Source organism: Osmerus eperlanus, chromosome 6, assembly GCF_963692335.1.
Source record: "Osmerus eperlanus chromosome 6, fOsmEpe2.1, whole genome shotgun sequence".
In the NCBI taxonomy this organism is placed as follows: domain Eukaryota; kingdom Metazoa; phylum Chordata; class Actinopteri; order Osmeriformes; family Osmeridae; genus Osmerus; species Osmerus eperlanus.
The window spans coordinates 5330315-5343861 of record NC_085023.1 but is presented as its reverse complement, the minus strand read 5'-3'; the positions used below and the strand labels follow the sequence as shown (position 1 = coordinate 5343861).

At 40.2% G+C, this 13547-nt stretch overlaps 1 protein-coding gene across 1 annotated transcript; it reads left to right on the top strand.

Moving 5' to 3' along the window:
- Window positions 1-4301: 4301 nt before the first annotated feature.
- Window positions 4302-8346, top strand: LOC134022819 (uncharacterized). Its single transcript, XM_062464566.1, has 7 exons — window positions 4302-4845; window positions 5219-5517; window positions 5599-5689; window positions 5894-6010; window positions 6126-6201; window positions 6277-6534; window positions 8030-8346. Exons 1-5 carry the CDS (start codon window positions 4753-4755, stop codon window positions 6141-6143), a joined length of 618 nt encoding a protein of 205 aa, XP_062320550.1. The 5' UTR covers window positions 4302-4752; the 3' UTR covers window positions 6144-6201; window positions 6277-6534; window positions 8030-8346.
- Window positions 8347-13547: the final 5201 nt, after the last annotated feature.

Below are 13547 nucleotides of genomic sequence, written 5' to 3'. Positions count from 1 at the left end.
AATTTTCAAAGACTGGAGCTAGCGTGGCTGATCACGTTTTAATCACAGCAATGGCGTCTATAAAAGTATCATGTCACTAATTTTTCCAATTTGTACATGACATTTTTTTTTGGATAAGTTTATTCGTTTTAACCTTTTAGATGCGTGAGTTTTAAATATTTCCGACGCTTCCACCAGTTATTTTTCCAAAACGGCAGCTAGGTTGCTTTAATTAGCTTCCGTTACCTAGCAACCTAGCATAATACTCGTAGCAATGCTACTACCTGCTAGTGTTACTTGTTAGCCTACTAATTGTAAATTTTGAAGCCATACTATAGCGTTTGTCATATAGTTTTTGTCTATCGGAAAACAGTCGGTTGGAATGTTCAGAATCACACATGTGCGACGCTACGATGTGGGGCCCTGCTTTCGAACGATCACATATGTGCAATGGTACTCCTTTTATATCAATATGCTATAACTATGTACATAAACTACATTCCATTTTCATTTCTGTACAGATTATCCTACCACCGTCACACGGCCTAGCACTGTGTCCCTGGGAAATGATGGTAAAGTAATGAATGACCGTAAATAAAACAGTGACAATAATTGTATGAGCCATGGCAACCTAAAGGCTATGTTTTGAAGCAAAAGCATGACTTAAAACTTTTGCATCACCAGATTCCATACCCCTAGATGTCAACTCTGGTCTGGTGGAGGTGAACCAATTGGGGGCCCAGGAAAACAGCTGGCAGCCAGGCAAGCGCAAATATAAGACACTCAAAAAAATATATGCTTTGTATACAACCATTCAAGTTAATAACATTTGTTATTTACATAAATGTTACAGCTAATCTAGAAGAACCACAGTGTATGCCAATCATGCTAACTCTTGTAAACTTGTTTTACTTGTCTTTAATGACAGACACATTACAGGTTATGCTCCGGAAGATGGAGACATTGGAGGAGAACCAGCGAGAGGCTCTCCTATTCAGGCGACTACAGGGCAGACACACTGAAGAGGTGCCAGTGATGGACCTACAGGTGGCCCAAACACAGGCTGAACTCCAAGACGCCTTAAGCGAGGAGCGCCTTAAGGTGCTGGAGTTGCGAAAGAGAGTGGTAAGTGTTTGGAGATGCCATGAACTATGGCTTACACGCAGCGTTCAACGTTCACATTGGTGCTGACAATAAGTTCATGACTTCTAATTCCAGACGATGTGATGAAGTGGAAGACGGGACTGGGAGAGAAAGCTGTGGAGCTCCTCATAGAGGAGACACTCAAACACAACCCGGCAGCCCGTTCAAAACAAGCCAGGTGAATGAATCATGATTGCAGCTTCCATATCCAACCTTTCACATGGCTATGTGACACAAATCTAGAATCACATGTTTTTTTGATGATGTATATTATTTTAGATGTGATTTTTTTATGACTTGTATAGCGCCTTTTTACACGTGCAATTATGTTGATAGAACACTAACTTATTTTGTGCTTCATTGTCAGGGCCAACAGACAGGACCTGTAGCGGGGACTGGCAGAAGATTTTAATTCACTGTTTGGCACTTTGTTTGAAATAAAATGACAATGTTACATGGAAATGCTGCCTTGTTTATGATTAGCTGGAGTTAGGCTACACATCACACAAACCTCCTAAAGTTGGCTACCATGTAGCCTATTATACAAGAACAAGTAGCATTTTGGGCAAATGAGGTCTGCATATGAACCGCCCCAATATAAGCAGTAGAATTGAGAAATATAGGTTACTTAGTTAACGTTGCAGTTACGGACTGGCAACGTCACAAAATTACGTTGCTAGGACTGGCAACGTCGGAAAATTACGTTGCTAGGAGGTTGCGGTTACAGACTGGCAACGTCGGAAAAATAACGTTGCCACGACGTCGCGGTTATGGACTGGCAACGTCACAAGATTACGTTGCGGTTACGTTCTGGCGTCCCACAGATGCACGGTCCCGCAACGTCGCTTGGTCATCGAGTGACGTTGCGGCAACGTAAGGGCAACGTAACTGTGTTAGCTGGGAGCTGCTGTAGTGTGATAAGTTGCCCAACTCAGGCTTGTTGATGGACTCCGAAAGCCGCAAATAATCGAGGTGATGGTGTACTTTTGTGTGGACATACATACATCCTACTCTCACTGCTGTAAGGTTAGACTACTGTATACAAATAAACTTGGTATTAAAATGAACATGGCTTCAGTTTACCAAGTAATCAATATGCTAGGTAATGACAAACAGTTTTGGGAAAGTTCACTTTCTACTAGTTCAGTTCATAGTTCACAAATTTTAAAATGAACTAGTTCAGTTCATAGTTAATAACTCAAAATGTTTACCTAAGTTCACAGCTCCAAAAATGTATTTCAATATGTTGCAGCCAGAGCCATAGAAAAAGAGAGTTGCGACACGCTTTGATCTCGCCATCACGTGGTTCATGTAGCTCGCTGTAGTTCCAAAAAACCCACTGCTGTCAACCGGTTTGAATGGTTTTCAATGAAGCTGGCCAACAGAAGTCGCTTTCTCAGGCAAATGATGAATGAAACAGGTTCGGTTAAAGAAATCCGATATTCTGGCTATCTTCAGCAGACTCGTATCTACAAAAGGCAGTCCTCCCTGACGTGTTTGGTGTAGAATGGAGTAAAATACAACATTGTGAACACTCACTGCCAGTGAAACACAGGAAAAAAACGAGAGCTTTTTTGTCACGTGGTTCCGGTAGCTCCCTATAGTTACAAAACCCCCACTGCTGTCAACCTGTTTGAATGGTTTTCGGCCGGACAGTAAAGAATGTATAATACATTACAACACATATTCTAGAACTGTAATCACCAGCTGCATATCAGGCACAGCACTAACTATAATCCCAGTTATTAATATGTGTGGCATTTTAATCACTGAATGCATCACGGGCACTGTGCACAAGTGAATATAACAACAGGATTTATGAAGGATGCATGTCTTAAAGTTATGTATTGTGCTTATTAAAGTTATGTCTTATGAAACTTAGAAATGTGCTCAGGCTTAAACATAGGGTCTCACTGAGTGTGGGAAGAAGGCTGTTCTCTGTGTCTCTATCTCTTCATTTTCAGAAACAACCTTGAATCTGGGTGGAGATAGCACCCGAGCAGGTGGGACGCGGAGGCAAGAACAACTCCCTGACGCACGAGAGAACAAGCTCAACCCTTTTTGATACTTGTGTTTTCAATTGCATTGTATATAATATGCTGGGGCAGGGAAAGATAGCCAGTTGGACTTCGTGAACCAGCCCAAACTATGCTGCGGTTAGGGAAACTTAGATAACTCCAGAGCTCTGTACTTAGTTGATTTCCAACTGCTGCATTAAAGCTGATATTATAGGACCTCTGCGACTCCAGACCACTCTTTCTAGAACACAGATTTGTGTCATTGAATACTATTATTACATATTGGAATAGACACATATAATTAGAATCCTTCAACAGACAGCAGCACCATCTCGATTCACGGACATTTTCGGTATATTAATAATGTCAATTGGTTACTGGTGTGTTGTATCATGTATGTCTGATACTTTATTAACATGTATGTATTACATGAACTTATACATAACGCAATATTGTGAATATGCTAGCTACCATACTGTACAAACTGTACTGTACCATACTGTACATACCAAACAGTAGCCTAATGAGGACTATATTGTTCCACTTAACGTTTAACCTTAGACTGTTTAACCCTTGTGTTATCTTCGGGTCATTCTGACCCATCAGTCATTGTGACTCACCGTTGTATTGCGACAAATTTACCTCCTACAAAAACAAAGTGAAGCATTTTCTTTTAACTGTTGGGCTGTCTCAGACCCCCCACATTGCAATGGTTAAAAGAAAATTATTTTTATTTGTTTTTGTATTGGGTAAAATTGGGTAAACACAACGGTGGTTCGTTATGAACCTTTGGGTCATGTGACCCGAAGGCAGCACAAGGGTTAAGTAAATAGGACTTGTTAAACGTTTTTTTTATTCATCAGCCCACTTACAATTTACAACATTAACAACACTTATATTTGTAGTACTTGATGCAAGTTGAATCTAACCATTATCACCAGCAACTGTTCAATTTAAGACAAGAAAGGAGTTTGGTAAATAGAACAGAATATGCAAGGCAACCAATTGCATTCAATAATACATGTTATTGTACAATATGTCCAGTGTTGTAAGATTTGGTCTCACGGTAAATCTTAGGTATTTTTGGGATGATTCTATGTTTGAGTGGTTGATATGCTGTCTAAAACATACGTTGCCAAATTCTATGCATGCAGGACATTTCCATATACATTGATGAAATACAATACACCAAAACATAACCGCTTAGATTTGCCATGATTGTCATATGTTTGGGTATGTTTACTGCCTCTGCCACAGCTCTGCAGGTGAACCTAAAGCCCCAGATGGTCAGCGTGGGGACACAGACAACTTTCAGGATGCAAACTTCCACCCCCCTCACTAGTCCTGAACAAACGGATGAAGAAGATGACCCCTCTGTCTTGTCTCAGTGATGCATCATGGGTGCCAGAAGACCAGATGTCTGAAGAAGATTTGTGTGAGGAGGAGCTATCTCAAACTTGTGACCCCCACCAAAATGAGATCATTTAAAACCAACATAGACCAACTTAGAATTTTCATTTTTGTGTATCTGTAGTAGTTTGAATGACCCCCCCCCCCCCCTCTTTTTGCTTCTAGTGGCATTGTTAAATTCATTGTGTGCAAAGACGAACTCATGGCCCTGTTTGCCATCTGTCCGGCCTGTTGTGAAAGAAAGTCTGAGAGTAGAATCGTGCAGCAGGCAGGAACATTCATTAAAATAGAGCAGGTAGGGTTTTGTTTACACAGCAGGCCATATCTGATTAGAATATCAGAATATCTTATTAAAATCTGATAGCCCTGACTGTCTGCCCACATTGTTTATTGCAAGTGATCAGTGCATCCTCCAATCCACATTAGTTGCTGTAACAGTCTAATATCTTTTATTTATAATGGCTAGCTTGGTAGGTGCTGACGTTGCTTTTTTTTCAAATTCCTCTGGCCAGTTAATTTACATGTACCATGCTTGCCTTAGTCTGTGGGTTTATGATGCCATCATATTAGAGTGTTATACACTACTGGTCAATAGTTCGAATTTTCTTGTGTTATTCTATATTGAATCCTGATGTACTGATGATAACTCTCTTTTTTTACATATCTAGGTCTGTGCATCATGTGGCTGCCAGCGTTTCTGGCAAAACCAGCCGATCCTACTCAGGAATATGCCAGCCTGCAACCTCCTTCTAAGTGGGGCCATTCATTTCAGTGGATGTTTGGCCTCCCAGACATTGCAAATGATGACCCTGTTTGGCCATCAGTGCATCAGCGTTAGCACTTACTTTCGCCATCAGCGCCGCTACACCATCCCTGTCATCATTCAGGCCCGGCAGAACGATCAGGCCAAGAACCTGAGTGACCTCAGGGCAATGGATGGAGGCATAGTTGTTGCTGGTGACTGCAGGTAAAGCAGAATTTGTTTATTCTATGGTATTACTTCATTTTACACACAACCTGGGTAATTCAAATCTGTAATTATCCCCAGGTCAGATTCTCCAGGGCACTGTGCAAAGTATGACTCGTACTCTTTGATAGAGGACAGAATAAACAAAGTGGTGGATGTTCAGCTTGTTCAGGTAAGCCTGATGTTATTAGACAAATACATTAACTCTGTGCAATTTGGTAAATGGACTGCATGGAACCATGCATATGGCTTTATTATGTCTTTCCTAACTAGTGTACAGTGTATTATAATGCTTGGACCAGCAACCCTCTGGTCCCTTCACGCCTCCTTCACCACCACCAGCATTCTACACTTACACTGTTATGTCATGTTGAAGAGCTCAGATCTCCCCAACAGCTTTTGGTGTGAGCTTGAAGGGCTCAAGCGCAGCATCGGCTTTCTGAGGAGGCAGGACCTGCATTTGTCAACCCTCATCACGGACAGACATCGCCAGGTAAATACAATAAGATGTAGATTCATGAATTGCACTGAGGCTGGACCTTTGTGCTTTTGCGATGCACTGAGGGCCAGACAGTGCAAGCATCCACAAAGTGCCTTCTACTCTTTAGGTTGCCAAATGGGTGTGAGAAGAGCTGTGCCCTGAGGGAACACAGCATTATTTTGATGTCTGGCACATTGGGAAAAGTATGTATCCATTGTTGGAATCTTGAAGCAGTTTTTGTTATTGCATTTCAATTAATACCATTTGTTCTAAACCAGGTCTGGGGAAGGCCTTGGATACAGCCTCTAAAGACAGACAGTGTGACCAACTACAGTTGTGGAGGCCAGCCATAGTCAACCACCTTTACTGGATTGCAGCTTCAACCCCAGATGGCATCCCAGCTGTGATGGAAGCCAAATGGAGAAGCTTGACTAATCACATTCAGGACATCCACGACCATGACACCCCTGCCTTCTCCAGTTGTGCTCATCCCCCTCTGGAATGGGATCAACATGATAAGGAGTGGCTGGAACCAGGTACAGTACACAGTATGTGGCATTGTGCATGCTCTATAATTCCGATGCAGGATAATCTCATGTGTGTTTCCATTGAAAAAAATATCTATCTATATTAGGGATGCTCCGATCTGATCGGCGCCGATCCATATCGGCCGATATTCCCATTATCGGTTTTGATCGGCGTTCTCAAAACAGCCGATCAAACATGGCCGATCAGATGACATAAAATCTGCGAGAACTACTATCAGAGACGTTTCAATAAAACGTTAGATAGCCATTTCAGGCCGTCAATGGTAAGAAATGATTCTTTAACCTTTAGATGCGTGAGTTCTAAATATTTCCGACGCTTCCACCAGAGTTTGTTTTCCAAAACGGAAGCTAGCTAGCTTTAGTTAGCTTCCGTTACCTAGCAACCTAGCATAATACTCGTAGCAATGCTACTACCTGCTAGTGTTACTTGTTAGCCTCTAATTGTAAATTTTGAAGCCATACTATAGGGTTTGCGACGTTACTCTGTGAGACCCGCATTTGAACGAAAACAGTCACGGACAGCCACTGCTTTTTGCAAGGTCAATAAAGACCTCTTTCCTGCTCTTGCACAAGCAGCACGAGTCCTCTCCGCACCTTGTACAAGTGTAGATAGCGAGCGACTTTTCAGCACAGCAGGACATATTTTAGATGAGAAAAGGAACAGGTTGACTCCTGAAAATGCTGATATGCTTATATTTATCAAGGCAAATCTTCCAGTGATGCTGCTTAATCAGAAGTAAGGTTTGAATACTCTAGTATGCCCCCTCTCCGAGTGAGTGCGTGCGTGAAGTGAGAGAGTGAGTAAAGGATGTGAGAGTGAGTGAGACACTATACAGATAGATATACATGTTGTTTTTTTGTTTAATTGCTGACTTCCTGTGCACCTTTTATCGTTATTCTGTCTGTTATCTCCTCCTAAATGCAGACAAATTGACTTGAAACTGACTGACTTGAAACATTGGATATTTGGCTATAGCCTGTTTATGTTGCAGTTAAGTTTGTATTATTTTTCCACAGGAAAGCTACTGTATAAGCTCCAAGTTCTCTTGAAAGCCTCTAGAGAGTGGAATGTTGCACATGTGATTCTATTGTTGTGATTTTTATTTAAAGATTTATATTTTTATTATTATTTTAATATTTATTATTATTTACACATTTTATAGTAAGTGAGAGAGCTTCTACACTGGAATGTTGCACGTTCCCTGCAATAGAACGGATGGTTGTCAATTCATGATACTCTCTCGTCTCGTAATTTAAATACTTAAAATACAATACTAATGTTGTTAAGAATAATTAATTTCATAAATAATGCTACACAATAAATAGAATGCTTCAATCGACACCGTGATCGGTATTATCGGATCGGCAGATACTGATTTCAGTGATCGGCACCAAAAAACCTGAACCGGACCATCTCTAATCTATATTTCTATTTGTCTGTCTGTCTGTCTGTCTGCCTACCTATCTATCTTGGTCTTTGCAGGCTCAATGGGAGCAGTAAAACTGGAAAGCATCATCACAAAGACTTCCTTACTGAAGGATGTTAGACAGCTGTCTCCGCAGCACCAGACTTTCTCCCTTGAAGCCTTCCACTCCCTCATCCTGCACTTTGCGCCCAAGCACACTGGGTTTTCATACCTTGGCATGTATAGCAGGTCAGTGCTGTGCAATGGAACTACATTACAACTTCAATTCAAACCGAGAGACAGCACGAAGAAGCGATGGTACAGAGCAGTATTGCGTGCGATATCCACGTTTCAGAAAAGGTGCCTTTGTAGTGCATCCCATCAAACAGAAGGCCTCATATGGTAAGCAGTGTGTCATGGAAATTTTGGAATACAGTTATAATGTGTGTGTTTCATATATGAGGAATGTGTTTTAATGGAAGTCTAAAGTTGGTCAAGAAGAGTCAACTCCATTTGGTAGAGATGCCATTTGCAGTTTATGACACCTGGGGAGGATGAGACAACTGGTCTGGAGACAATGTGGATTCAACTGTATTGTTATTGTGATCTGAGTGAGCAGTTTAACTGATAAAGCTGCTCTGACCCTTCCTGTTGCATTGGGTGGGGTTAATCAAATACTTGTTTGAAGTTGCCCACACAAAGGACAGTTGACCATTTGACTGGTGAACTCCTGTGGTTTTACTATCTACTGGTTTGGGGAGAGATGCCACATTAAAGAACTGTGGGACATTTGGTATAAAGTCAAACTGTCACTGAGCAGTGCTGACCAATCACAGAGTTCTGAAGAACCATTTGATCTAAAGTTTATATAAGGCAGGGTTTTAGGGTTGTTCTGTATCACTCTGGCGAACGACCTGTGGCTAGCACCTCCTTCGTTATGACTGATCACAAAGTACTTTGATAATTCATGATTTGTACAAGCAAAATAAATTTATTGTAACCGCCATCTCTTGACTATTCAAATTTGCACAGTGCCACTAGAATTTTGCCACCACACTTGGTGCCGAAATCCGGCATCCTCGTCTGCTCAGCGTATCACGGACAGGGACTCCCTTAGAAAAGGTGATCTGATCAATCCGGCATAGCCGCCTTTACCTCTATCCAAAATTTTCAGAGAAAGCGGGACCGATTCGAGGGGGTGCTTGACTGGTTGCGCTTTTGCTGACGCGGGATCCTGAAAGAACCGGTAAATATTCTTTTTTGGCTTCTGTGTAATTTGAGTTGTCTAAATGTGTGTTGTTTAGACTATGGTCAATAATTCGGTTTAGTTAGTAATAGGGCAGAGACCGGAGGAGAGCTGTGTCCTGTGCGTGCAAGTCGTACAAATTGGGAGAACGTTGGAACGTTGGTCCCGTTACGTTAGAGTCGTACAAATTGGGGGAACGTTGGAACGTTGGTCCTGTTACGTTAGAGTCGTACAAAAAAGCATGCAGGAAATGTGCTGACGAGCGCATAAAGGGTAATAATTCACACGTGATATCGTGCTGTGTGTCTTTAAGGCCCTGGGAAATTGGGTCAGGAAATGTATTGATTTCTGAGTCCCAAGAGTAAAATGGTAAAAAGTATACTTTAGAGGATTGGTAAAGATTAAATTGGTAAAGAGTAAATTGGTAATTGGTAATCAGCTGAGTGTTTAAGAAAAAAAAAGGTTAGGAAGTATAGGCCTGTGAAATTTCAAAGTAGAGGTTTTAAGTTTGCAACACGCGTGTTCATTTTTTGTTTTAATTGCAAGTTATGTTTTTTTAGGTTAAAAGAAGTATGAGTAACTAATGGTGTCTATTATTCAAGCTATATACAAATTACAAAAATCGAAATTTTAATTATTTTTCGAAATTTTAATTATTTTTCGGTTTGAATATTTGTAATTTATGATTGTGCAGTTATTTTCATTGAAAGTTGTGAAGTCGGAATTTAATTGTTTTTAGAAACGAAAATGAGTAATTGTGTCTTTATTTTCCGTCGTTGGTTATCGTTTATGGATTGTAATTCTAAAAATGAATGGTCTGGAGGCAGAATTGACCTGTCCAAACATCGATTACATGAAACAAAAGTATGGTAACGATAGTTTACTGCAAATGCAAATATGGATTGTTAAATGTGGATTTTCGATTGTGGGGTCGTTTTGTTTTAAGGACCTTATTGTATTGCGAAATAGGTTCGTGGAGAGAAATAGATACACAATTTTTTTTTAAGTGGAGAAAAGAATAGATTTTAGCCTGATTGGAGAGCTTTTTCTGATTGGATGGAGATAGGTCAGATATCTTCTGACATCTTTATAGATTTGCTTTGGATTCCCGCAAAGATTGAAGCTTGTGCCTTGACTTGCAATTGCCATTGTGTTTCAAAGAAGGAGAGGTTAAAGTCCTCTCCGGAACAAAGGGTTTGAGTCCCTGTTGTGTTTGGAATAAGTGGTGTTGTGGGCTATGGTCAAAGCTGATGCAGAGCGTGTTGACATGCTGTTGAAAAACATGTAGGCCAACACGAATTGCTAGGTGAATCCAAAATGCGTGCTTTAATTGTGGGAATTTGAGCAAAATGTACGTGAATGTCCGGAGATGTGTCATCACTGTTGAAAGTTTTCTGGAAATTGTGAGCGAACTCTCAAATCAGAGGGGTTTGTGACCGGAAGTTGAGTTCCGAACTGGTGACGTACAAAGTTTATCGGTTATGACACTGTTGGTAGAGGAGAGACGATTGACTTGTTAGATTGTTTTACAACTCTGTGTTAACAGTTATATATTTGATGTTAGACTTTACATCGGTCTGATTACCGCCAGAAGGCATTTGTTTTTGAAGACGGACATTAACATGAGCATTTAAAAATGCTCATGTTAATTCTTTGACTGAATTCTCCACTTGAAAAGAGGCGCATGCGCTTGAGCCTAGCGGAAGTTGATTCTTTCAGTGAAGCTCATTCTGCGTGCAGTGGCCCACCCGCCATGAGTGCAAAAAAAAAAAAAGAGAATTTGACGTTGAATTGAGAAATATATTGGTTGGAAAACAGATGTGTGTTTCTGTTTCTTTGTCGAACTTAAGAAAATATTGTGAGTTGCCATACTCTTGATTTGGAAATTATGTACAGACCGATTTTCTATATTATGAGCTTGATTCGTTATTGAATAATGCGCTGGAAATTTAGTTTTTGGGTAGGATAATTGGTAAAAGGCCAGTTTTGGCAACAAAAGCGGTATTCATTTTAAGAATTACAATCCCGGGGTTATTGAAACTTTTATAGAAAGTTATGTGTTCAAACGGAAATGTTATGTTGTTTAAGGAATATTTTTGTTTATGTCTGGAAATGTCAGATGGTTTTAATTTTGTGGAAGTTCACAGATGTTACTGTTGTTTAAAGAAATATGTAAAGGGTTATGAAGAAGTGATTAGAAAGATTGAGCCAGTCCAAGGGACTGAAGTGTATACAAGGGGAACTAGTTCGAGAGACTGAATTGCGATTGTTGTTAAGGGCAAAGGTGCTACATATGTGTGTTTATTACTGCTGAGATGATTTGTTGAAATGTGTTGGGTTTGGTGGTATTCATATTTACCTATTTAAATGGACTTGAAGTTGAAGCTTTGTCCAACCAGAATGCTAATACATGGGTAAACTGTCATTCTCTGACGAGTGATATTAGGTGCATATGTAGATTTCGGAGCCTAATTTTTATGTGGAAATTAAAATAGTACTAATGGTTGATAGACTTGTAAAGAAAATCCAGGCTGTGACTTTGTTGGCTAATGGTGAAAACGTGGAGGAAGTGCATTTTGTTCTGTCCTGAGACAAAGGAGAGTCCAGGAAGTTAGATTTGCAACTATGGCAACGAAATTTGTAGCGGCGGGTACAGGCTAGTAAAGGAATTGCAGCTTGATATTTGAGATCCAGGATGAGTAACCGCATGACGCATGCGCAGATGGAAATTGAGAAATTGACTAAGACGAAAATTTAGAGAAATAGATAAATTTGAAGCGAATTTACATATTAATTTGGGTATTTTTGAAATATGTTGGGTGATGAGTATTTTGAGACATTTGCTAACAAGGTTTTGTTTGTTTGAGGACATTTTAAATGAGTTTCAGAAATTCCGAGGAAAGGAAAGTCCCGTTACGTTGAGTTTTACTGAGGTGATCCCAGAGGGTGTAATTCTGCATAATTATGTGAGTAATAATGGTGAAAGATGTGTCCGTTTAGATGAATTCGAAGTTTGGTGGTTTACGAATGTATGATTTAACATTTGTTCTAAATCCTAGCCAAACAGGGAGGTAGAAGCCTTTCAGACCAGGACTTGTATTTACGAGCGGAACATCTGTGGTGTGTGATGGTATCCATAAAAATGCAGAAATTAGACCCTGGTTCATAAATTAGTTCTAATTGGATTGGAAAAGTTATACTTTAGCAAAATTAAGTGAATAGATGGTAAACGCCAACCATCTGTGTTGTTTAAGAGAAATGAAAAAAGGTTGAGAGTTTTTTGCTTTGTTCCAGAGGGCGCTGTTTGTTTGATTCGAGTTTTGAAATGCGCGATTGTTTATTTGAGTTGATTCACTAACAAAGAGTAATTGAGATAGCTGGTAAATATAGGAATATTCAAAGGTGTATGCATTACATGCTTTGATAAAACTTTTGAGGAGTTAAAGAATAAGGTTTTGTTTTACGGGTTTATGTTAAATTGTGAATTTAACCTGTTTACGCTCCTGTTTCGCCCGCGAGACAAAAATGCTGCCTCCCCCTTCCTCAGTTACGACGCACTAAATTCTAAAAAATATATTTTTTAGACGCTACACATGTTATACATCGTTGGAAAGCTACGATTCTTGTGCTTCCATTGAAATAAACCAATTCAAGATCAAGTCGCAATAGCAAGCAAAGTCAACGTCTTTTTCCGGTGAACATTCCTTCAACAATGCCAAAGAAAAAAGTTGTACTCACCCTAAGTTGTTCAAATAGGTCCAGGTGTGCAAATCATGCCATCAAAACTTGATCTGCGTAAGTCCCAAGGGTTCAAAGTATCTAACCATGTAAAGTAATTCGTCCAAATACAATGTTTTACGTTCATGAATAGCCATTATCCTTTGTTTCATTATGCAAGTTAGCCGAAGGAAGAAACAACTTGTTCACATAAAAGTGTTATTTTCTCCGATTTATCAACGGAGTATTTACAAAATGAAGGTCTCAAAATGTCCGTTGAACCCTCCCCTTTTGATTGACACCTTGTTCGACCCAATAGGAGCTTCCATGCCCCGTTGACAGCCCTCTAAAGCCAACTAGGTCTGTGCGTCCTGCCCCCCCCCGCCCCCCCCCCCCACACTCGTTCTAAACAAATTTCTCGAACTGGCTTCGACTGGCTCTGAAATTAGCTCGTTAGCCTTGTAGCTGACAGCTAGCTGAAAATGCCAATACCTCATTTGTATGCGTCTGTGGAGCCTTCAAAATAACAGTCGATTGCGCAATATGGTTGACAGAATCAGTGTTCTTTGTGCGCCAATCCTTGGAATCAGATAAAGCACTCCAATGTGTTCATGCTTCAGTTTTTGTGTTTC

Coding starts and splice junctions, on each gene's coding strand:
- LOC134022819 (XM_062464566.1), top strand. CDS start 4,753: ATGGCCCTGTTTGCCATCTGTCCGGCCTGTTGTGAAAGAAAGTCTGAG. Junction 4,846..5,218: donor CATTCATTAAAATAGAGCAG/GTAGGGTTTTGT, acceptor TTACATATCTAG/GTCTGTGCATCATGTGGCTG. Junction 5,690..5,893: donor TGGATGTTCAGCTTGTTCAG/GTAAGCCTGATG, acceptor GTCATGTTGAAG/AGCTCAGATCTCCCCAACAG.